The sequence below is a fragment of the Seriola aureovittata genome, chromosome 14 (genome assembly GCF_021018895.1).
Source record: "Seriola aureovittata isolate HTS-2021-v1 ecotype China chromosome 14, ASM2101889v1, whole genome shotgun sequence".
Lineage (NCBI taxonomy): Eukaryota > Metazoa > Chordata > Actinopteri > Carangiformes > Carangidae > Seriola > Seriola aureovittata.
Genome location: NC_079377.1, coordinates 25,937,501 through 25,960,614, shown reverse-complemented (window position 1 = coordinate 25,960,614; position 23,114 = coordinate 25,937,501). Strand labels below are relative to the sequence as shown.

The following is a 23,114-nucleotide window of genomic DNA, read 5'->3' as shown; positions in this document are numbered from 1 at the left end:
TTGGTCTTTGTTTTTATGAAATAATCTGACCAACATCAGACTGGACCCACACTACAGACTAACTCCGGCCTAAAACCAATGTTACCACGGCAACAACAAATGACACCTGTGCTGACCAGTAGCACCCAACGAAAAAAAACGGGCTCATAATTTGTGGTTTGCTGACATTGTTGTGGAGAGAACAGCCATTTTATTTATTTTCCAAATCAAACTTTTCTTTTCACTCTTTACCTGTTGAATTCTTCCCAGAAACAAAGTGCGTTCTGCTGAGAGTAAATTAAGTTCCTCTTGATTTACCCAGAATTCATTGTGCCATAGTCCGGTTTAAGATAGTCAAGAACCAAACAGTTTTGTGCAACAGATTAATTTAGACTCAGTCTCTCTGAAGTCTGATTATTTGTTATATCTAATATATTATATGTATGTCTTTCTGAAAGCAGACCCAGGTTCTCAGGACGTTGTGATTACATGTTATGAATCATAGACCATGAGGCCGTGGGGACGAAGCGCCGTGGTGTTTCTGAACATGAAAACTGAACATTTTCCATCGCTGATCTCAGACCTGCTCACTGTGTTACCTCTCAGTCCGTCCTGTCTGCTGTGGGGATGAGAAACACCAGCTGACAGGCTTCAGAGCTCATCATTCACAACTTTATTGCACACACTTTGTTATAAAAACGTCCGACTCTCACACACCGCTGATAAATTACACCAATAAATTAGGTTTTTAAAGCCGTGGAGACGCAGCGCTTCCGTTTTATCACCACAGAACAAAACACTGACGCTCACAGCGAAACACTGTCAATTCACTTCCATATAAAACTCTTTGTAAAATATACAAACACATGTTGGCTCAGAGCAGAGCTGTCAGACTGAAGTCCGCTGGGGTTTAAACGCTTGAACCTGTCGCTCTGCTCTGCACGTTCAGGAACTGCAAGATGTCACTCATCTTTTTTAACCCTTATTGTTCTGTAATCCCACAGACCTCACTGCTGTCTGTAAAATAATCCAACTGTGTTTTCCAAGCTGAGAAAGGCCATACTTATCCCGTTATCTCAAGATATTCCTAGTTAACGATATCAGGTGAAAAAGATTTAAGATGATATCTCATTAACTTGGGATAACAAAGTAATTTTCTCCTGTTATCTGAGGATAACGAGCTTTGATATCTTGAGATAACGAGTATGCCCTTCCTTACATGTAGAAAAGTATTAATGTGATGACAGTTCACTTTGACACAGTGTTAAACACTGATATTACACCAAACAAGGGAATATGGGATGTTTGATATGTGATACGAGTTATACATGACTGAATATATACTTGTTTATATTTACGTCGTTCACAGACAAAGAAATATACAGTATGTTACCTCACACAGTGATAACATTCATATCTTGGGTCAGTGGAGCTGTGAAGTGTGAGCAGACTCTCCTGGTTCCTGCAGCCAAAAACTACGACTCCCAAGATGTATTTGGGCCAAAAACATCCAATCGCAGAGCTGAAAGCTCTGTCAGGTGAGCAGGTGGAAGCTAAAGACGAACAACTGAATCTGCAGCTTAAAGCAGTTTTATATTTGCTCTGATTGACCTGTTCTCCATGGCAACAGCAGCTGAGGCTCATGGGTATTGTAGTTGAAAGTGGCAGTGGGAACATGAACGTACAGGTGGTCCAGGAGAGTCCTGAGTGACCCTCACACTCCTCAGTCCTGTTCGACCTCAGGACTGTTTGAGTATAAAGGTTATGATGTCATGCTTCATTTGCATATTACCAGCAGGTGCATGCTGGGAGAATCAGACCAGCTCCTAGACCAGATCCCAGTTCAGACCTGAACCTGAGGCAGGTGAAGCTGTCAGGTCGACATCAGTTATAGTTTCAGTGTCATGACGACAGCTCTGACCTCTGACCTCTCACCCTGTGCTCACACGGGGGGGTCGAACCAGCTGGGCGAGAGAGCATGTCCTCCCCTCTCTCTCTCTCTCTCTCTCTCTGTTCATTCCTGTGCTTGTACGCCCACTCGCTCTATATGACCTCTGTGTTGAGTTTCTTCTTCTCTGGTTCTGCAGCGTTTAGGAAGCTGATCTGACAGTCCTGCTCGTCTGGCTGCGCTCGCTGCCTGCTCTTCTGTCCTCGCCGCGATGATGACGGCGATGATGATGATGTCAGTGGCCAGCAGGGGGCGTGGCCACACTTCCTGCAGTGACCCTGCAGGACAAAGGCGACGGTCAGCACCACCACGGTCAGCGTCAGTCCCGCCAGAACCAGCAGGACGATGAGCTGGACCTCCGTCAGGCCGGAGGCACCGCGCTCACTAACCGTCACCTTAAACAGCCGGTTGTCATGACGACTACTGTTACTGCTAGTCCTCTGGTTCTTGCCCGCGGTGGTCGTGTGGTGTCTGACCCTGCCTCCTCCTCCCCCCTCCCACCTATGCGTCGTCCAGCCGGGTTCGCGGACGTCTTGGTTCCTCAGCAGTGTCTCGCAGGTGACTCCGGTGTAGCCGGGCCGGCAGACGCAGTGGAAGCCTCCGGCGCGGTCGAGGCAGCGGCCGGCATTTAGGCAGGGCCGGCTGGCGCAGTCGTCCAAATTAACGGTGCAGAAGCGTCCGGTGAAGCCGGCCGGGCAGAGGCACGAGAAGCGGTTGACGCCGTCCAGGCAGGTGGCACCGTTACCGCACGGCTTCATCAAACAGTCGTTGATATCGGTCTCACAGCGCGGCCCCGTGAAGCCCGCCAGACAACGACACGTCAGCTCCTCTGCAAAACCATCAGCATCTTCACACAGACCGCCATTTTTACACGGAGACCTGGGGACAACAGAGAAAACACATGAAGAAGAGGAGGAGGATCATGTGATGAGGCCTGATGGCAGCAGCTGAGGATGATGGGAGTGTTTGTAGTTCTGGTCTAATGATGGCGAAGAGGAAACGGGTCAGCAGAGGTTCTACGGTTCATCCTCAGGGGAATATGAACGTCTGAACCACATGACATCACAATCCATCAGATGTGACGTCGAGCCACGCCCCCCAACATGGCTGAAATCATGACATCATGAGCACTGACCTCCGCTGGTGACAGGGTCCGGTCTTCAGCTGACAGTCTCGGCCGTGGAAACCCTCGGGACACAGACAGGTGTATTCACCGCTGTCCTCCATCACACAGGTCGCTCCGTTGTGACACGGCTGCTGCTCCGAGCAAACGAACAGGTCTGAAGCATCACGCACAGGAATCAATCAATCAATCAATCAATCAATCAATCTATATATATATCGGAAAAAAGTAAAAACTTTGGAGGTGAGATTTAAAAACCGTCTCTGACCTTTGTCACAGAAGCGACCCCCCCAGCCCGGCTCGCAGCTGCACTGCCACGGCTGCTGACAGGAGCCGTGGACGCAGCCGGGCATCGGCACGCAGCGGTCGCAGCGCTCTCCGTCCCAACCGGGGTCACACCTGGAACACAAAGAGTTCACCTGCTTTTACTGAGGTTACCTGCTGGCTCATTTACCGGTGATGACATCATCTCACAGTCTAAATCATAGAGGTTTCTGGTCCAGTTCTCTATCTGCTGAGGAGAGGAGCTTCACACTGGAGCTTCCTTTACGAAAGGAAAGGAGATGATGCCGTCCCACAATCCCTAGCGGCAGCAACATTTAAAGCGTAAGAGTAATGCCACCTGAAAGATGCTGTGTGCATCTGGGACGCTGATCAACAGGTGACTCACCTGCAGACTCCGGACTCGTCACAGTGGCTGTTGGTGATGTTGCAGCTGCAGTCGCTTCCTGCAGGGATCAGAACGGGACAGATCAGAGACAGGAAGTTGACAAAATAAGAGCGTGTGATGTGGAGACTGAGGGAGCGGTGCTGCCTTTGACCCCCCACCCAACCCCACCCTCCCTGTGTGTCTTTAGTGTGTGTGTCTCAGCCCTCAGGACCTGTAAAGGTGTTTCAGGTCTCTGGTGGGACATTAGCAGCAGACGGTTTGACCTCTGACCTCTGGCAGTTGCCGAGCCACGTGGCGTTCAGTGTTTTAGCAGCTTGTCTGTTAGTCAGAGAGACAGCTGCTGACGGCCTGCTGCTTCAAGTGAAACGACTAGAATCATCTCCCCTCTCTCTCCCTCCTCAGTTACAGGGTTGAATGACCAGAACATTGTGATGTCACAGTGCAGTTGACCTTTGACCTTCTGAATATACAGATTTGTGTTAAATTGTGTCATAAGGTAGTGAATGAATTCTTGAGTTATGGCAAAAAACGTGTTTTGTGAGATCACAGTGACCTTGACCTTTGACCTTTGATCACCAAATTCTAATCAGTTCATCGTCGAGTCCAAGTTAGTGTTTGTGCCAAATTTGAAAAAGTTTCATCACGACGTCACTGAGATATCACGACGGACAGACGGACACCCTGACAACATAAAACCTCCATCCCAGCAGCGTCCGTCTCTCGGTCCCTGAACACTGAACTTTCCCAGCAGCTCTTGAACGTCACAGCTGATTTAAATTCCTCAGTGATGTTTAGAGAAATGAACTCAGCAGTGAAAACACTCACTGACTTTATTTTCTCCTGAGGATCAAACTTGGAGCGGGTCATCGGCGGGAATACTTGCTCCATGTTTAGACCACAGACCGTGACCTTTGACCTCGGAGCTAACAGCGGCTCTGAACGCAGGTGAGGTGGAGCTGAAGTGGATCGAGTGTCGGCTGGAATGAGGGAGGATTGTTTTCAAAGGGAGTCCTGACAGAGGGACAACAGGCTTGTCCTCCGCCCCGGCAGCTCCAGGACCTGGTGTGGCGCTCGCGGCCCCGTGCTGGAGCTGCCGGGGCGGAGGACACCGGCCGAGTCTCGCATGACTCCAACAACAGCTGGGAGGTGCTAAGTGTTATCTGAGAGGAGGCAGACAACAGAGAGCGCAGGGTTAATCTGACAGCTGGGAGAGCCCGGATTAACGGAGAACAATAAGCCGCCGAGCTCCTCTGAGCGCGCTCAGCAAAGATCCACGCCCATCCGTGCATGCAGCCATGACACGACCATGATTTACCGCCGAGTCACATCATCAGGACTGTTGATGCGTTCAGAGACACTTGAAGTGAACAAAAGAGTCGGTGTTATTTTTGTCCTGAAGGGCCCCGGGGCCCCGCCCCCTAAATAAGACTGTTAGACAGTCTCTGATGAGGAGGTGATGAAGATCAAACACTGTTAGTAATGAGGAGGGAGAGGGTGAGGAGGGAGAGGAGGAAGATGAGGGTGAGGAGGGAGAGGGTGATGAGGAAGAGGGGGGTGAGGTGGGAGAGGGAGATGAGGAAGATGAGGGAGAGGAGGGAGAGGAAGATGAGGGTGAGGAGGAAGAGAACTTCCCCTAACAGCTGTTCCACAGGTGACAGGTGCTGTGAACTGATTTAAACAGATTTTACTGTAGAAACAGAGTGAAGCTCTGTGATTGGATGTTTCTTGCTGAAAAGCACCATGGGAGTCGTAGTTGACTTCTCTCCTTTTGTTTCAGTTTGTTCTGGTTAAATTCAACCTGCGGGACGTTGGAGCATCTGAAACGAGTGTGTGTGGAGCAGGTGTGTGTGTGATGCGATGAAGATGAGTGATGTGACAGCTCTTCATCCTCAGTCACGTTTCACTGCTGCAGCTTCACAGGGAGAGAAAAACGAGGAGAGAGGAACAGCTGTCTGATGACAAACTTCCTCAGCTTCGTTTTATTAAAGAGTGACGACCTCAGAGACGACGGTGACTGACAGGAGGAGAAGATGGAGGGAAAACTCCAGAGGGAGAAACTGAGCGTGGAGCGCTCAGAAAGATTCAGATCCATGGAGTTAGGTGATTTTATTAATGTATTTATTATATTTAATAAATGGCTATTTTAATGAACAGGATTGAATTTAGGAGGAAAAAGTAATGCTTTTAACACATAAATGTATAAATAAATATTTATATTTTCAACATAATTTCAATGAATTTAATTCACATTGATGACCTCGGACTTTAACACTGAAACAGCAGAAACATGTTCTCCAGATGTATACAGATGTTAATCTACTCTAGAGTGACTAGACATCCCCGTTTTTAACTGAATTAAAAACACGTCTATTGCTGTTTTTAACCAACAGAGGGCTAGCTGCTCGCTATAGCAGCTTCAGAAATTAAGCTAAAACCATCAAAACAGAGTTATCCAATAAGATTTTTCTTTTTTTGCTGTGTCTAGGCAGAGAAAAGGTTAGCTGGCTCACTCATTGGTAAAGAATTCTTAACCAGCTTAACTAACGAAAACAAACAAAAAAAATAGTTTTTATGTTGAAAAAAGTGAAGAAGAAGAAGTTGTCTGACGTTGTGCAATGGTCTATAATAATGTAATCGAGGAATAGACAGACAATCAGACATCATGACTGCTTCAAAGGTAGGGCGTTGTTGTTACCATAGTGGAAACACATGACACCGGGACTGTCCCTCTGTTTTATTTCATAAGTAAAAACGTTGGATATTTTAATGTTATACTGACCATCAAACTGAAAATGTCTTCAGAAATCTGGTCACCTGAATCTCAAACATGGTTTAACATGGCTGTCCACAAACTTTTGGCCATGTAGAGCAGCATCTATTTAGATCTCAAATTAAAATCAATTTTATACCGTTTAGTTTCTTTTTATCACAACGTTGATTTCCAGGTTATCCAGGACGTGTGGAACCTGTGCAGGTGATCAGTGAAACTGAAACTGAGACTGAAGAAACTCAGAGGCAGCAGGTGTGTGTGTGTGTGTGTGTGTGTGTGTGTGTGTGTGTGTGTGTGTGTGTGTGTGGGGTTTAGTGTTTCTGAGGATAATTTTAGCTCTTCCTGCTGCTTTAAACATGATGAATGCTCCACTGATTGAAGTCACCTCCCTCGCTGCTCTGCTGCTCCCTGATTGGCTGGGTCAGCAACAGCACCTGTTCCCCTCATTAGCTGTCCAATCAGAGCCACTTATGAAGTCGAGTAGTTGTGACAAAGGTTATTGTTGAGGCAGTCGATCAGTGGATTTTTCCGTGATTACAGACAGACACTGGAGCTGGTGTGAAGGCCGCTGCAGGAACTTGATCCTGCTGCACGTGTCGCAGTGTGACCTGCAGCACTGACACGTATGACCTCATATGACCTCATATGTGACCTCATGTATGACCTCAGAGAGGTCTGGAGTTCACGCTGCCCTCCACAGCTGGACGAGGAGTTTCTATAACGTTTCTATAATCCTTATAAAACCACATGAAGCTAAAAACAGCTGCTGAATCTGATGGAGGAAGTTCTGGTTCAGGATCTGATGGCGTGACTCCAGAGGGGTTCTGTTGGGTCAGTCTGAGTCAGAAGTCCCAGGTCCATGTTTATTCCCACTCAGTACCTGGTAGTGGTGACTGCAGTGGTTCTGGTGAATAGTTCTCCCGTTGTTTTGCTAGTTTAGAGACAGAGTTACGTCCAACCCCGTCCACCCTGGTTAAATTCATTGACTGGAAATGAAGATGGACTCTGTGACGTCACCCACAGGTTACTGAAGCTCAGAGTAGCTGCTCCACTGTCGCCATCTTGGCAGTGTCTGACTCCGCCCTTAACTCCCAGCTAATCCAAAAATGGTCAAAGAGGAGGGGCTGAGACTTCAGTGCAGGATGCTGCACGTTAGCATAGCTGGGTGTCCGGGTCAAAGGCTAGTCCAAGGCTGAACTGAAGTGAGACGGTTTGGTCTACACAGGATTTTTGTTCACCTGTCCACCTGTTGGTTCGTTGTCCAGGTAACAAAGGACGCATTTGAAGGAGCTTTTGAAATGTGACAGTCTAGTCGCGCCGCTGTGACGCAATCGATCTTCAAATGCAGCATCTGAGGGTTGAGGCCGTGAATTAGGACACAGCTATAAATAATGCTAATTAGTGCTAACTTATAAATAAAATAATACTAGTTTCACATCCTCATGTTCTGTGAGTCAGTTAACCAACAACAAGTCAGATTATCTGTCTTATGTTTACATGAAATATCCTCCAACACCACGAACAGAGAGGTGACAACATGAATAAAAAGATAAACGTTCCCATAGGTAAGAATAAGAGTCTGTAGACGTCGAAGGGTTTTAGTGGTTGAAGCTGATTATTTTAAAGCCTGGTCCGCTCTGCGTCTCTGGGGAGGGAGGGAGGGAGGGAGGGAGGGAGGGAGGGTGAGGAGGGGTGAGGTCACCTGAACTGGATGCCTCCTAAACTTTAACGATCAGAGAAGCTCCGAGCTCTGAGATCAGCAGCCTGCGGAGTAAGAAAAATATTTAGCTGCAATCACAGAGGCTCACCGAGTCCAACCTCCCACTCCTCACCCCCCCCCCCCCCCCCCCAATCCTCCCCACCCCCATCCCAAGTCTCTCGGCGGTGGTCCCGCTGATCCTCGACCCTCGTCCTGACACCTGTCCGTCCTCGACACCCGGAGCTCCTCTCTGATTAATCACACTCTGCTGCCTGACAGGAAGCTCACAGCTGACTCACTGTGGGGGAGGGGGGGTATAATATGAGGAGGAGGTGGGGGGGTAATGACTTAAACTGTGATGTGGTGGGGGGGTGGAGTGGAGGAGGTATCATATGAAGAGAAGCTGCTTAAAGTTTGTTGTGTGATTCTCTGGCTCTTCTCTCAGTCGAACACAGTGACAGAAAAAACAACGTTCACATCTTCATCTACAGTTACAACAAACACGATCACCACATCACTGAACTAGTTACCACTCACTAACTAAGTCACAACTAACCAACTGAGTCTGATCTGACGAAACGTGACGTTAACAGGAAGTTCAGTCTTTCAACTTCAGATAAACTAAAGTTTTCAGACGGAAAAGTCGCGTCACTTCAAACAGACGGAAACTTCTTCTTCTGTCTCTCCAGGCGTGTGAGCAGGATGGTTTTAACTACGGGGAGCCATCTTAAATCAGATCAATAATTCAAGTCAATAATCAAACTGCATGCAGCTTGCATGATATGATGGAGGTATATTTGACTTCACTTCAGTGTTTCGCCCATGTTTGTGTGATTGTACTTGTTTATTTACTGATATATTCGAACTGTTTACATGTATTAATACATATGTGACCTGTAACTTTTGAATGGATCATGTATGAATGTTTATGATCATGTATTTCTAATCACTTTTTATTAACCTAAATTATTAACTTCCAGTTTTAGTTTTGATTCTGAAGCTGACTGTAAAATATTCAGATTTATTCTGAAAATCTTAATTTCATCATCATATAATCTGTTGTATTATCATGAGGTTTGTTTCCTGCAGAGAGAGTACCCACAAGATCATGTGACCTACCTTGACCTGTGCAGGGCGGGACGAGGAGGGCGGCGAGGACGCAGACGCTCAGCGGCAGCAGGACGGCTGCAGCTCTGACTGCAGACATGTCGGCTGCAGAGACCAGGACCTGAAACACAAGAGAGAGACGATGACTCTGACCTGGAGTCAGTTTCTCAGAGTTGGGTTTGGGGCCGGCTGAAAGGTGAGACGCAGACAGCGGCGTCTTCAGCCAAGCGTCTCGAGCTGTCATCGTCCGGATCAAAGGTCTGAACCAGGTGTGAGAGAGATAAATCATAGCTGCTGCTGCTGCTGGTCCAGGATCAGAGCTGGACCTCAGATCAGCTGTTAACAGACAGAGGTCACTCACATCCTGTCACTGTGTTTACATCAGCTTCTTTTTAACTTCCTGTTTACAGCCATCACACTGATCCCTTCACAATAAAAGTGAACACTTGGTCTCAGTCCTGGAATGACGTCACAGATCTGCAGTTAACGTTCTCCTTTTTATTCACTGTATCCACGGAGACGACCTTTGACCTCAGTCTGTCTGCTGTACAGTCTCTGCCTGAACTCACCCTAACTGTAGAGAGGGGAACCTGACTCAGAACCAGCACAGACTCAGAACCAGCACTGACTCAGAACCAGCACTGACACAAGACCAGCACAGACTCAGAACCAGCACTGACTCAGAACCAGCACAGACTCAGAACCAGCACAGACACAAGACCAGCACAGACTCAGAACCAGCACTGACTCAGAACCAGCACTGACTCAGAACCAGCACAGACACAAGACCAGCACAGACTCAGAACCAGCACAGACACAAGACCAGCACAGACTCAGAACCAGCACTGACACAATACCAGCACAGACTCAGAACCAGCACTGACTCAGAACCAGCACAGACACAAGACCAGCACGGACACAAGACCAGCACAGACTCAGAACCAGCACTGACTCAGAACCAGCACTGACTCAGAACCAGCACAGACTCAGATCCAGCAGAGACACAGAACCAGCACAGACACAAGACCAGCACAGACTCAGAACCAGCACAGACACAAGACCAGCACAGACTCAGAACCAGCACTGACTCAGAACCAGCACAGACTCAGAACCAGCACAGACTCAGAACCGGCACAGACACAAGACCAGCACAGACTCAGAACCAGCACTGACTCAGAACCAGCACAGACTCAGAACCAGCACTGACTCAGAACCAGCACTGACTCAGAACCAGCACAGACTCAGAACCAGCACAGACTCAGAACCAGCACTGACTCAGAACCAGCACTGACTCAGAACCAGCACAGACTCAGAACCAGCACAGAGGTGTTAACAGGTTCTGATAACCTGAGTCCCTGGTATCAGTTGGTGTGATCGGATCAGATCTTTGTGGCTGTGTGAACTCTCAGCCGGACTCGGTCTGTTTGAACCTCCACAGATCAAACGAGTGAAACCCGATCAGCTGACAGACGCCGCGTCAATAACTCACTCAGACTCCGACCTGCGAGTCTTTGATGTTGGACATTTCTGACGCGTCGGCGCCGCAGCATCATGACCTCATGATGCTGGAATCCTGCAGGAGCTGGAGACGGTTTCATCGTTTCATCATTTACCTCAGTGACATTTTTAAAGAGAAGAGACACAAACCTCTTGATCATAAGATTTGATATTTAAACTGAAACAATTATTGGGTTTATAATAATAAAGTGATGAATGTTTTCTGTCAGATGTTCAGTTTATCATCATGAAAGACAAACTGAGTTTCTGTAGTTTCTGTAGTTTGTCTTTACGACAGATCATCTGAACAACTGCTGCTCAGTGTGTGTGTGTTTGTGTGTGTGTTTGTGTGTGTTTGTGTGTGTGTGTGTGTGTGTGTGTGTGTGTGTGTGTGTGTGTGCGTGTCCTCTGGTCTCTCAGGTGGACTGTGGTCTGGTTGGCCGTCGGCCCGCAGAGATCCATCCTCACGTTTCAATGAATCTGCAGGTTCATCTCTCTCACTCTCTTCCAGGAACTGAGAGAGGAGGAGGAGGAGGAGGAGGAGGAGTGTCCTGAAGCACAGTCTACAGAGACTACATTTCCCAGCTTCCCCTCACTGATCTCCAGTTGTTGAGCTGTGAATCCTTAGAGGCTGATTAGATTCGGAGCCAAACAGCTGCTCCTCATCTTCATCACTCACATGTTTCAGCTGCAGGGAACAGACAAACATCGAACTGATGGTTTCACTTCATGTCACCTGTGTGTCACCTGCGTGTCACCTGCGTGTCACCTGTGTCACCTGTGTCACCTGTGTGTCACCTTTGTGTCACCTGCGTGTCACCTGCGTGTCACCTGCGTGTCACCTGCGTGTCACCTGTGTGTCACCTGTGTGTCACTGAGCTCTGAAGGTTTCACTCTTTAAACCAATGAAAACAACCTGTTTCCAAACTCCAGGTGACAGAGGAGAGAAGCTGCTGGAGGACGATGATGGAGGACAAAGATCAGACACCAGAGACCGGGTTCAGTCCAGAGTCCAGTCTGTGGTCCGGCTCTTTGGTTCAGGTCAGTAAAGATGGAGGTTCAGGTTCAATGTGAATAAACTTTTCATGCCTTCATGACAATCAGAGCGGCAGCCATGTTGTTTTCAGGTTGCCTGTCCGTGCGTTTCATTCTCATGGACACGATATCTCAGAAACACATTGAAGGAACTTCTTCACATTTAACAGAAACATTCACCTGGACTCAAGGATGAAATGATTAGATTTAGGTGGTAAAGGTCAAAGTTCAAGGTCACTGTGACCTCACGAAACACTTTTTAGCCGTAACTCAAGACAAATGGTTCATGATTAATAAAATCTGGACAAACAGGAAGTGACCTGGAACTAGTCTGAGTGGAGGAGGAGGTGATTCTGATTCTGTATTAAACCAGACCAGGATCTTTAACCTGAACCCAGAGCTGAGAGTCTGAACAGAATCATACTGTGATCTGAGTCTCTCCTGCAGCTCTGGACCACCTGTTCTGAATACAGATTCACTCCTGGATTCTGGATCGTCTGAAGACTCGAACTGAAACGTCGGTAATGTGACGCCTGAACGGATAAAACTGAGGACAGGCCGAGTCTCCTCTGTCACATCAGAGAGACGGTGTTTCTGTCTCTGATTTTCAGATCAGTCACTCGCCTCGCTCAGGTGTTTCCTCTGAGAACACGTCGCCTGCAGCGCCGCTTTAACCCCTTCACACCCAGAGCTGAGTCGCAGCAGAAAGAAAACATCTGCAGAGACTCTGCTAATCTGTGTTAATTTAAAAAAAGTAACTCAGCAGAGACTTTAATTCAGCATCACAGAAAACAGCTGGAGCTTCGGCAACGTCACTGTGTCACTTTTCAACAGCAAATATTTGACTTCCCCCAAAACAAACTCCTTCAGAGCAGATTTTATAAAGTGGGACCACGCTGAACATTACCTACCGTAATGTCCTGACTATATATCACTACCTCACACAACGCCACGTCTAATAACCAGAACTGTCCCTTTAAATTGAAAACGTTTTAGCATGAACGTAGCATGAACCTGGGTTCTCCAATCGACTCAGCTGGTACCAGGAGACTCAGTGTTTGTTAGCTTGTTAGCCTGTTAGCCAGTGGATAGCTGCTCAGACAGGTGGATGTTTTCTCCTTCGTTTGAGCTAAGCTAACAGTTTCCCCCTGCCTCCAGTCGTTGTGCTAAGCTACGCTAACATCCTGGACCTCTGTCTGAGCTGGATCACAGAGAACCGGAGGACTGACCAAATCTCAGCCTGTTCCTTTAAATGTAACCCACAACAGTCTCGGCACCTGGACCTGCAGCCGAGGACTTTGAATCATGTGATCTGTCACGTTTCCAGCTTCCTGTTCTTACCTGCTGCTTCCTGTCGGAGGTTTCGACTCCCTCGTTCTCCGTCTGCAGGTTTTCAGATCTCCTCCTGCTCTCTGCTGTCAGACCTCTTCATGTTGACTGTTTTCCTCCGTGTTTGTCTCTTCTTCCTGCTCGCAGCTTCAGTCTGTGCAGCCTGTTGCTGTAGCGACGGACCCTGAGGTCGCTCTGCCCACACACTCGACTGGCAGGCGGCGGCGGCGGGAAACAACGGGCAGGATCATTTTTCCAGAGATTACAGTGACGAACACAACCTCCTCAAAGACAGGAACTGACATGCCTGGATTACTGAGTGTGTGCGAGTGTGTGTAACTGAGTATCTTCCATACTCACATACCAGAGCGCACACACACACACACACACACACACACACACACACACACTGATCTTTTCTTTCAGAGTGTTTGGTTGAGAAAGTAAAGACTGAGGGGAGTGTGTGTCTGTGTGTGTTTGAGAAAGGATAGCAACAGGTGGTCAATTTAATGCTTCAACATGTACTCACACACACACACACACACACACACACACACACACACACAGGGTTTTCTTTCTGTGCATTCTTCAGGCAGCAGAGCAGCAGCAGAATGTGCAGATGGAAACGCTGCAATAATCTGAACATCCTGTTTTTATACACGTTTTCAGAACAAACAAGGAAAGTTAAAATCCCCTCCCCCAGCAGAACAATCTCACGTTAGAAAATATGTTTTAAACAAGTATTCAGTTTCCTGAGGTAAATGTACTCAAAGCAAAGTAAAAATACTGCATTTAAATTAAAGTACAGATGTATTATCAACAAAATGTAAGGTGTGAAAAGTAAAAGTGCTTCGTAGCTCCTCCAGGTGGAGCTGCTCTTAAATACGTCATAAACACTAAGATAGTTCAGTCCAGTGGTTCCCAACCTAGGGGTCGGGCCCCTCCAAAGGGTCACCACATGAACCTCAGGGGTCGTCAGATGATTCATAGGAGAGGAAAGAAGAAAAAACTAAATTGTGATTCACTGACTGACTGTTTTAAGTTTCTGGACTTTTCTCTAATCTTTCATTTTTTGTGAATTACTGATCATCTGAACAGTTATTGAAATGAAACCATGTGAAACGTTTAGAGGAGAAAAGCTGCTCGGGTCTGAAATTGTGTGTTTGGGGTTCAAACCTAAACAAAGCTGCTTTTATTGTTGGAGGTTATAAGCTCAAGGAACATCGGGAATGACCCCAAAACAAAGACATGCAGGTGAACTGGTGACTCTAGGTGATGAGCGACTATGCCGTTACATTTCAAAGGCTCCAACAGGTGGATCCTTCATGACCCAAACATATCCCAAGATTCATTGCACGCAGGTAATGAAAGCAAACCACACAGACAGAGAGTCTGAAGATCACACTGTTAAATGTAAGTATTGTGTTTCAGCTCGGAACAACAACCGGGAGATGGGAGCCGCACTTTGTGATGCCACCGTAAAGGCGGGAACAGCTGATGACGGAAAGCGAAAATCTTCCGTAGACCAGGAGTTCTCGTTCTGGTTCGGGCTTCACGACGGTCTATGACGACTATGAAGAGCCACGTCCTCCGAAGATGTGGCCCCTGATTGTGACACAGCTCATGTTCAGGTGAGCCCCGCCTCTTGTCCAACATCAGTCCAACGTCACACCCTCTAAAGGATTAGTGGATCTCGCTAATGGAAAGTTTGGTTCATATAAAGTCACTGTATTTTATAAACCTCCCGTGTTTTCAGGATCTCAGGAATCTTTCTGAGAGGGTTGCAAACATGGAAGCAGCAGAGTCTGTAGACGAGGCGGAAACATTGGACTCTGCAGATACTCAGAGAGTAAAATCAAACTACTGGCCCAACATATGCCTCGGTTATAGTCTGTTTTCCTCCTGTATTGGCGAAGCTGTGAGCGCCAGAATTGGTCCAGATATGGAAGTGATAAGGGCCAGACTTGGGCTGTGGAACTGGGCGTACACTGGGCCAGAAGAAACACAAGCATGTGGCTCAAAACATAAAGAACAGGCAGGATTTATTTTGCCTTCTGGGTTCAGTACACACTGCCCTGAGAGCAGGTATGTGCTGCGTCAGATTCTCACCTGGATTAAACCGAGTGGAAAATGTCAAACTGTAAAACTGCCATTTTCTTTTATTGCATTTGTCCCAAGTGGCTGTTGCTGCCCATCATCTTTTACACCTGTTTGACTGATCGATGTTTAAATGTGAATTAGTGTTAAATCTCAATTATTAATGCTACAAACCAAAGATTCTAGTGTGAAACTGTCAAACTATAAATCTGCTGGGACAAAAACAGGCTTTTGAAAACCGAGTAGGACGAGGGGAAATTACTGCGCTGCACACACACCGATGCTCCTCCAGCTCCAGATAGTGGCTGCCTTATTATTCTGCCCACCCAACCGCACAATCTGATGTCGACATTCAGCTGCTGATTTTCCACTCAGACAAGTCTGCGTGATGAAGCGCTGATAAAACATAAAAGCAGAAAAATGGAAACAAAGAGAGGGAAATCAGAGTGTCGGTCCACAGCAGCTCCATCTGCATTTACTGGATGAATATCTGAGGCCAAGCCGAGTTACTGCAGCGCTCTCAAACCCACATCGCCTTTTAAAAGCTAAATAACTGCTATTTACATTTTGTGTGTAGCGGTGTGTTTTCCTGTAGCAGCAGCAGGCTGCACGGATCAGATACGTTTCCCCTCGGGACAAACACTTTGTACGGAAACACAAACAGACAGTAAATCATCTCTGCAGGAGCTGGCACACACCACTGCTACCGAGAGAGAGAAATTACTTCTGTTTGTGTTTCAGGTGAAACTGCAGGAGGGTGAAACCATTTAATAATAACACAAATGAAGTCGTTATGCTCAACTCATCAGCTCAGCAGGTGGTTGCATATATAATCCATGTGCGTCAAAGATCATTGAAACTAAAGACTAGTTCCATTATTTTCAGTTCCTGTATTCAGCGCAGTATAGCGGACCAAATTCAGCTGCAACAGGAAGACAGGAAATCCTCAGTGGACCAGGCCGTTTCATTTCATTTCAGTCTTCGCGGTTTACGAAGACTACGAAGGCCATATATTCGTCGACAGTGTCCTCCTGTGTACCCTACTGTTGTTTAGCTAGCTGTAAGCTAACTAGCCTTTGTTATGCTTAGTTCACATTACGTGATTTAAACTATACAAGCAACTGAGTGTTAAAAACATTCACATCAGCTTCTGACTGGCAAGAGAGTCCAAAATATAGTGAATCTTTACACAGAGATGATAACTCCCACCTGGTGACAAGGACAGGTGAACAGTCTGTTGGCGCAACAGCTGCAAATGCACCAACAAATTAAAATCCAACATTTCCACTGATACAATCATGTGTCATTATGAATTATGTGTCAACACAAATGACTGTTTTACATGAATGCAACATTAGTAGTTCAGTGTTTGTAGTGTTTTGTACTTGTATGTGACATTTTTAGCTAGCACTTTGTATTGTTTGTAGTTTCCTGTCTGTACGATTTGTAAGAGGTTTGTTGTCGTTACACTTTTTTACAGTTATTTGTTTGTTATTTTAGCTTTAATGTTAGCTAGCTGTTTGTACCATTTGTAGCTAGCACATGTAACGTAGCCAGGTATTTATGGTGTTTGAGTTCTACTTTATGAACTTTAGTGGCTGTTTGTTGCAGATTCAGTTACACTTCATTTTTATAGATAGTTCCGACGTTAGTAGCTACGTGTTTGTAGTGTTGTACGATCACGTAGCTACTAACGGCTGTTGGCTGTTGTTGTGTAGCTCGCAGTTTGTAGTACAGTTGTAACTGGGTTTTTTACCATTTGAAGCAAGTTATTTTTAGTATTAATAGCCATCTTATTTTTCTTTTTTAATCTTTTACTGTTTGAAGCCAGTAGTTTTCATTGACTAGATTTTTGTAAAAATTTAGGATTGATTTTTTTTTTTTACAATTGATTGTTTGTATTGATGGGTAAATATAAATGTAATGATGTATGTAATGATGCTTTTGTACAGTACCTGTTTGTACTGTTCATTGCCAGCTATAGTTGTTTATAATGTTTGTATAGCAAGTTATAGTTAGTTGCAACTATGAACACAGTTTAGTTTAGCTTTTTACAGCTGTTTGTACCTACATAAATACCTGCAGCTGATGAATACAAACAGTGTTTGCCTTTAACTTGTAAACGTACTGTGACATGTTATTTTAATATGATGAACACGTTCAGTTGTTGATGGGAGTGATTTTCCGAGCAGTTGATTTAAATTTTTTTAAATTACAGTCTTGAAGTTTCCATCCAAATTCTCATTTTCACACTGTTCATGTTTGTTTACGTCTCCAGGGTTTGATTTGTCTACATCACAGCACATCAATACAAATGTTCAGTGACAGACTTTAGCACTTTTAGCTACATTATCATGCAACCATGATGTCACTTAACACAACATACAAAATGAAGGAGCCTTTACTGACTGTGATGAGTTTTCCCTGACGTGAAGAGACATGAAGTGAAACCAACAGCAGCCGGAAGGAAGAAAAACCGTCGAAACACTGAAGGAGGATTTAAATGATCAGCTGGTGGAGAGTAAACAGGATCTGCAGCTGATGGTTCAAACATGCAGAAACGTTTGTTAAACTCCTGACCTTCAATGAAATAATCTACAAACTGAAAGGAAAGGGTTGTCTGAACCTTTTAGCTTCAGAGAGGAGCTGAAAGCTGCTTTTTCTTTCACTTTCTGAACATTTGAGGACAGATGATTTTTTTCGCCGGCGGGCGGTAAGAAGAAGAAGGAAAACCTTTTACACTCTTTGTTGTTCGTGTCTGGCGGCTTCAGCATCTCTCAGCTCTGACAGCTTGGACTTTAAAACTCTAGGAGGAGAATAATCCACTTACAGGAGCACTCACTCCACCCTGCAGGGGGTCAACTGCTGCCATGACAACAGAGGAGGAGGAGGCTGGTCGCAGGATGAGTCCCGGTCTGTAATGTTTCTGAGGGTTTCATCAGAAACTAAAACTGAAACGTCCTTCAGGCAATGTTTCATCTGTCAGCTCCTCACGTTATTAAACATGAGCCAGACCGTCTGCTCCAGGGGTCAAAGGTCAAAACCATGTCACATCTACATCACAGCTGGATTTCCATCACAGTTTTGTGCAAAACAGAAGAAGCTTTTTAGAAAAGTCGACAAAGCACAGTTGTGAATAATCTGTGTTTCCATGGAGTGATGTCATGTGATGGTGGAGAGCGAATCTTTTCCTTCGTCCGTTTGACCAGCAGACGACAACCAGGTGGTCGACACGTAAAGCCTGTTTGTTGCTGTGATTGTGGATTGAAACTGGACACACCTGCAGCCACTGAGACCTGTGTCTCACCCTGAAGCTCTCCAGTCTGTCAGAGTGTCTTTTTAAAGAGTCCACACTGGGAGCTTTTATTTTGAAGTGCTGGTATTTATGGAGTGGTTTTTACAGGCCGCTGAAGCCGAACGAGCGCGTTTGATCCCGGCAGAGCGCCGAGTGAATCAGTGTGAGGATGAAGCAGCAGGTCTGAGGCGGCAGGAACAGAACCTGGGGAACCGGCAGAGAGGTTCTGCTGGTGAAACACAGCTGTTTATAATCTATAAAACTGTTCTGTATAAACTCTTCTACGCAGAGAGAAGAACGCAACCTGTTTGAACAGGTGGTGAGAATAAAATCAGACCCGTTTTAATTACACATGTAAAATTAAAAGACTGATTTACAGTCTGATTTTCTGACTGCTGCTGTCAGCTGATGGAGATCCACGTAAATAAAGAAATAAATCATGTAAGTGCAGAGATGGTGCAGGAGGTCCTCCTCCACCCCAGCTGCTCCGCTCTCACTGCTGCTGATTAAAACTGAACAACCCTGCACCGTCCGAGTTCAGCAGGTTTGTAGTGAAGAAGCTTTTCTCATGTTTTCAGTGACTGTCCAACATGATAACACACTTCATGAAATATCATTATTTATCCTCCAAGGACTCGAGGAAGTTTTGACCACAGAGACGCAGGTCGTCCTTCGTCCTTTGTCCTTCAGCTGATCAGCATGAAAATCATCCAAACCTCCGTCCAGCGGCGAGGATATACGAGACAGAAGAGACAGTGAAGTGATGCAACCTGACAAAACATCCAACAGCAGCACAAATCACAGAGAGGTCATGAATTTACGAGCAGCTGCGAAACAGAGTCTGAAGATTTAACACGACGACACAACCGTCGTTGATGAACACGTCCTGTTTGATTTGTGTCCAGATTTAACAGCTTCAACGTTTCTGTTCCTTCAGAACTGATTTGACTTTTCTCAGTTCAAGAGAGTCTGAGTTCACTCTGCTGAGGCACTGTGCTACGTTCAGGACACACCGAGGATGCTGCAAGATTTCATTTCCACGCTTTTACTGCTCAATTTCAACAGTATTCAAACATATTAACCATAGAGATCGGCATGGAAAACAGCATATCAAATGCTCAGACCTCTGACACCACAGGGACACAGCACCAGCTGCTGGGTAACGTTTTAAATCTCAAAGAAACAGTGATTCAGTTTGAATTATGGCAGAAACACCACACAGACACTGATACTGTAAGCAACAGGAATGCAACATAAAATGAGTTAAAGTAAAAGTAAGTATTTAGCGAAATGTATTAAAAGTAAAAGTGTTCATACTGCAGAGAAACAGCCCTGTGGATTTTTTATTATTACATGTTCCATGAATATATTGTTATTACTGAGTCATTGATGCTTCAGCAGCATTTTGCTGTTGGAGCTGCTGCAGGTGGAGCTCTTCACTTTATCAACTGTTTGTAGTTTCATCTATAATTGTGTTTTAAATCTTGTTTTGTGAGTAAAATGTTAATCTGTAAAGTCACAACTAACAATGTCTGTTAAATAAGAAGAAGAAAACGAAAAGTTCCTGAAAACTACTTGAATCCAACGCATGACTAAATGAAGGCTATTTAGTGACTTGCTAACATTGCTAACACGACCACTTCCTGTCTTCAGTTTGATTCAGAAGTTAAACGTAATTAAAATCCTGAACTGACAAACTCAGACAGTGAAGTGAAGTGAGTCTAACGTAGTTTCCAGAGAGAGAGCAGGAAGTTTCCTGTGAGTTTAACCAGCTGAGAGTTCTTACCTTCAGATGACAGCTCCCTCCTCTGCTGCTCTAATGTCACAAAGCTCCTTATTATTCAGTCGGTGCGCTCGCTCTCTGCTGCCCTGAACACACACACACCAGCACACACTGTTCCCCTGCAGGTTATTTTAAAGAGTGTGTGTTTGTGTTTGAAGCTGCAGACAAACGACAAGGAGACTCTCCTCCACCCGTCCTCCCCTCTTCATTTAACACCCCCCTCCTCTGCAGGGTATGTCGGGGTCAGGCCCTGTGGAGGGGGAGGGAGGAGCTGCTGGGTCTCCTGCTGTTTGTCAGAATAACTGTGGTGTTAAATTAAATCTGATCAGAGGAGAATCACCACAGTAACACACGGACGCCGTGCGTGTTCAGTCCGCCGCCGCAGCTCCGGCTCCAAACGCAGGTGTTAATAAGTGTTGATTGGACTCATAAACACTGTCAGTGTCACTTTTAACACTTTCACAGATAAAGTAAAATCTGTGTGATGTTGTGAACGAGGCGTCAGTCGACTCCAGAGACGACAACGCTGCGAGAAGTTCAAGTCTGAGCAGTTTCAAAACCAAAGAGCTAATCTTTATCCTGTTCGCTCTCTGTTGTTCATAATGAAATGAACTCTGATCTGATGAAGTGTTGTGTTTCCAAAACACTGGTGGGTTCTTTGACACCAAGGAGAACCAAAGAGACAGAGAAAAGTATAAGTCAGAGTCAAGACAGAGACGAGTCTGGGTCCAAACACAGAGAAGACAAACACGTCTGAGTCAAACAATCCAGGAGACGGACAAGTCCGAGTACAGAGAGTCAAGAGTCAAAATATCTACATGATGGAGACGAATCTGAGTCAAAACACTGAGGAGACAGAAGACAATGACCAATATACCCTCTTTAAGCACTAGAATCTCTCAAAGCACCACTAGAACCTCCACAATGACCATTAGAACCTTCTCATTGATCACTAGAACCTCCACAATGACACCTGGAACCTAAAGGACCACTAGAACCTCCACAATGATCATTAGAACCTTTTCATTGATCACTAGAACCTCCACAATGACACCTGGAACCTTCTCATTGATCACTAGAACCTCCTCAGTGACCAATAGAACCTCATGAAGGACCATTAGAACAGGACAAAGTCTGAGTAAAACCCAGGAGTGTAAGACGAGTCTGTCGAGACGGACGAGTGAAAGAAGCTCGAAGACTCTCAGAACAGAAGAGTCATCGGTGAGTTGTTCGTGTCTGTCCTCTGGAGGACGTCAGCAGGATGATTTCTTGTCGTGTGTCGTTGTTTTGTTTCTCATCTTATGAATTTCTGTGTAACTCAGTTTTCATCTGAACTCTTAAACTTCCTGTCAGTGATGCTCCTGCTGTTCTCACTGAAACGTCTTTGCCTGCAGGAAGTTTTTTGGACCTGGAGGAGACTCAGATTTTTCTCGTTCTCTCTGAATCCTTTTGGTTTATAACCTCGCTCGCCCCCTCCCTGCACGGCTGCGCTGTTTGTTCAGGACTCCCTCCTCTATCTGATCCTCCACGCTGAGCTGTTATGTCTGTATAAGTCAGCTCCCAGCAGGCCGAGTGTGTCGCTTCAGACGCCGTCTCCTTCCCGTGGCTCGTGTTCCTGCATGTCTGTTACTGAATCAGATCTGACTTCAAATCAGGAGATGCCTCACGTCTCAGCAGGCAGAGACTCGTCCTCACCTGGAACAAGGTGGAGCTTTTTAAATATTTCCAGGCGAGAGTGAAGAGAAGCAGCAGCTCAGAGACAGTTGATCCTGACAGACGACACACTGGGAAACAGGATTAGCTCCCTGCAGAGAAAAACATTTCAAATCCAGTGAAAATGTCCCAGTTTTTTTTCTAGGTTTTACTCTTCTAGAATTTTACCACCACGTACGGTCTGTGATTCACTGTGTTCACTGATAGACCATAAGTCCAGAGTTTATGATAACTGGGAGTTTTGTCCCGACAGCTGTGATACGTTCGAAGACCATTGTCCAAATCCAAACTCTTTTAGAGTTCTCAACCAACACGTCACTCACAGATAGGTGAGGATAGGTGTGGACCCACCTGAGGGACCTCTGACATCACTTTAAGGTCCTCTACAACCTCCTAAAAGACCAGTAGAACCTCCTAAAAGACCACTAGAACCTCCTGAAAGATCGCTAAAACCTCTTGAAAGATCGCTAGAACCTCCTGAAAGACCGCTAGAACCTCTTGAAAGACCGCTAGAACCTCCTAAAAGACTGCTAGAACCTCTTGAAAGACCACTAGAACCTCTTGAAAGACCACTAGAACCTCCTGAAAGACCACTAGAACCTCCTAAAAGACTGCTAGAACCTCTTGAAAGACCGCTAGAACCTCTTGAAAGACCATTTGAACCTAAAAGACTACTAGAATAAACTTAACGACCCAGAGAACCTGCTCAGTGACCACAGACATCCAGAACCATCTACAGAATCCCTATAACCTCCTAAATACCACTAGAATAGAACTACCAGAACCTCTTGTAGAACGCCAAGAACCACCAAAAGCATAAAGAACTCTGAATTGATGCCCACTAGAATCACCTAAATGACACCCCCGCACCTCATAAAGACTCCTAGAACCATCAATGGGAACTCAAGAACCCCCATTGACCAATAGAATCTCTTAAAGGACCACTAGAACCTCCTCAATGACAACTAGAACCTTAAGGACCACTAGATTCTCCTCAGTGACCAATAGAATCTCTTAAAGGACCATTAGAACATCCTCAGTGACCAATAGAACTTCCTGAACGACCACT

At 45.8% G+C, this 23,114-nt stretch overlaps 1 protein-coding gene across 2 annotated transcripts; it reads right to left on the bottom strand.

Moving 5' to 3' along the window:
- Positions 1-637: 637 nt before the first annotated feature.
- On the bottom strand, positions 638-20,496 carry dlk2 (delta-like 2 homolog (Drosophila)). Of its 2 annotated transcripts, none has more exons than XM_056396077.1 (6): positions 20,336-20,496; positions 9,309-9,417; positions 3,721-3,778; positions 3,319-3,449; positions 3,063-3,207; positions 638-2,806 (listed from the first exon to the last, which is right to left on the bottom strand). In XM_056396077.1, exons 2-6 carry the CDS (start codon positions 9,394-9,396, stop codon positions 2,023-2,025), a joined length of 1,206 nt encoding a protein of 401 aa, XP_056252052.1. In that variant the 5' UTR covers positions 9,397-9,417; positions 20,336-20,496; the 3' UTR covers positions 638-2,022. The 2 variants fall into 2 exon arrangements, with proteins under 2 accessions (XP_056252052.1, XP_056252051.1); XM_056396076.1 differs by lacking the exon at positions 20,336-20,496 and adding an exon at positions 13,170-13,525.
- Positions 20,497-23,114: the final 2,618 nt, after the last annotated feature.

Bases quoted from the DNA above. Each gene is read 5' to 3' on its own strand.
- dlk2 (XM_056396077.1), bottom strand. From the start codon at position 9,396: ATGTCTGCAGTCAGAGCTGCAGCCGTCCTGCTGCCGCTGAGCGTCTGC. The intron at 3,450-3,720 runs GTGAGTCACCTG...TTTGTGTTCCAG, and splicing joins GACGAGTCCGGAGTCTGCAG to GTGTGACCCCGGTTGGGACG. The intron at 2,807-3,062 runs GTCAGTGCTCAT...TGTTGTCCCCAG, and splicing joins GGACCCTGTCACCAGCGGAG to GTCTCCGTGTAAAAATGGCG.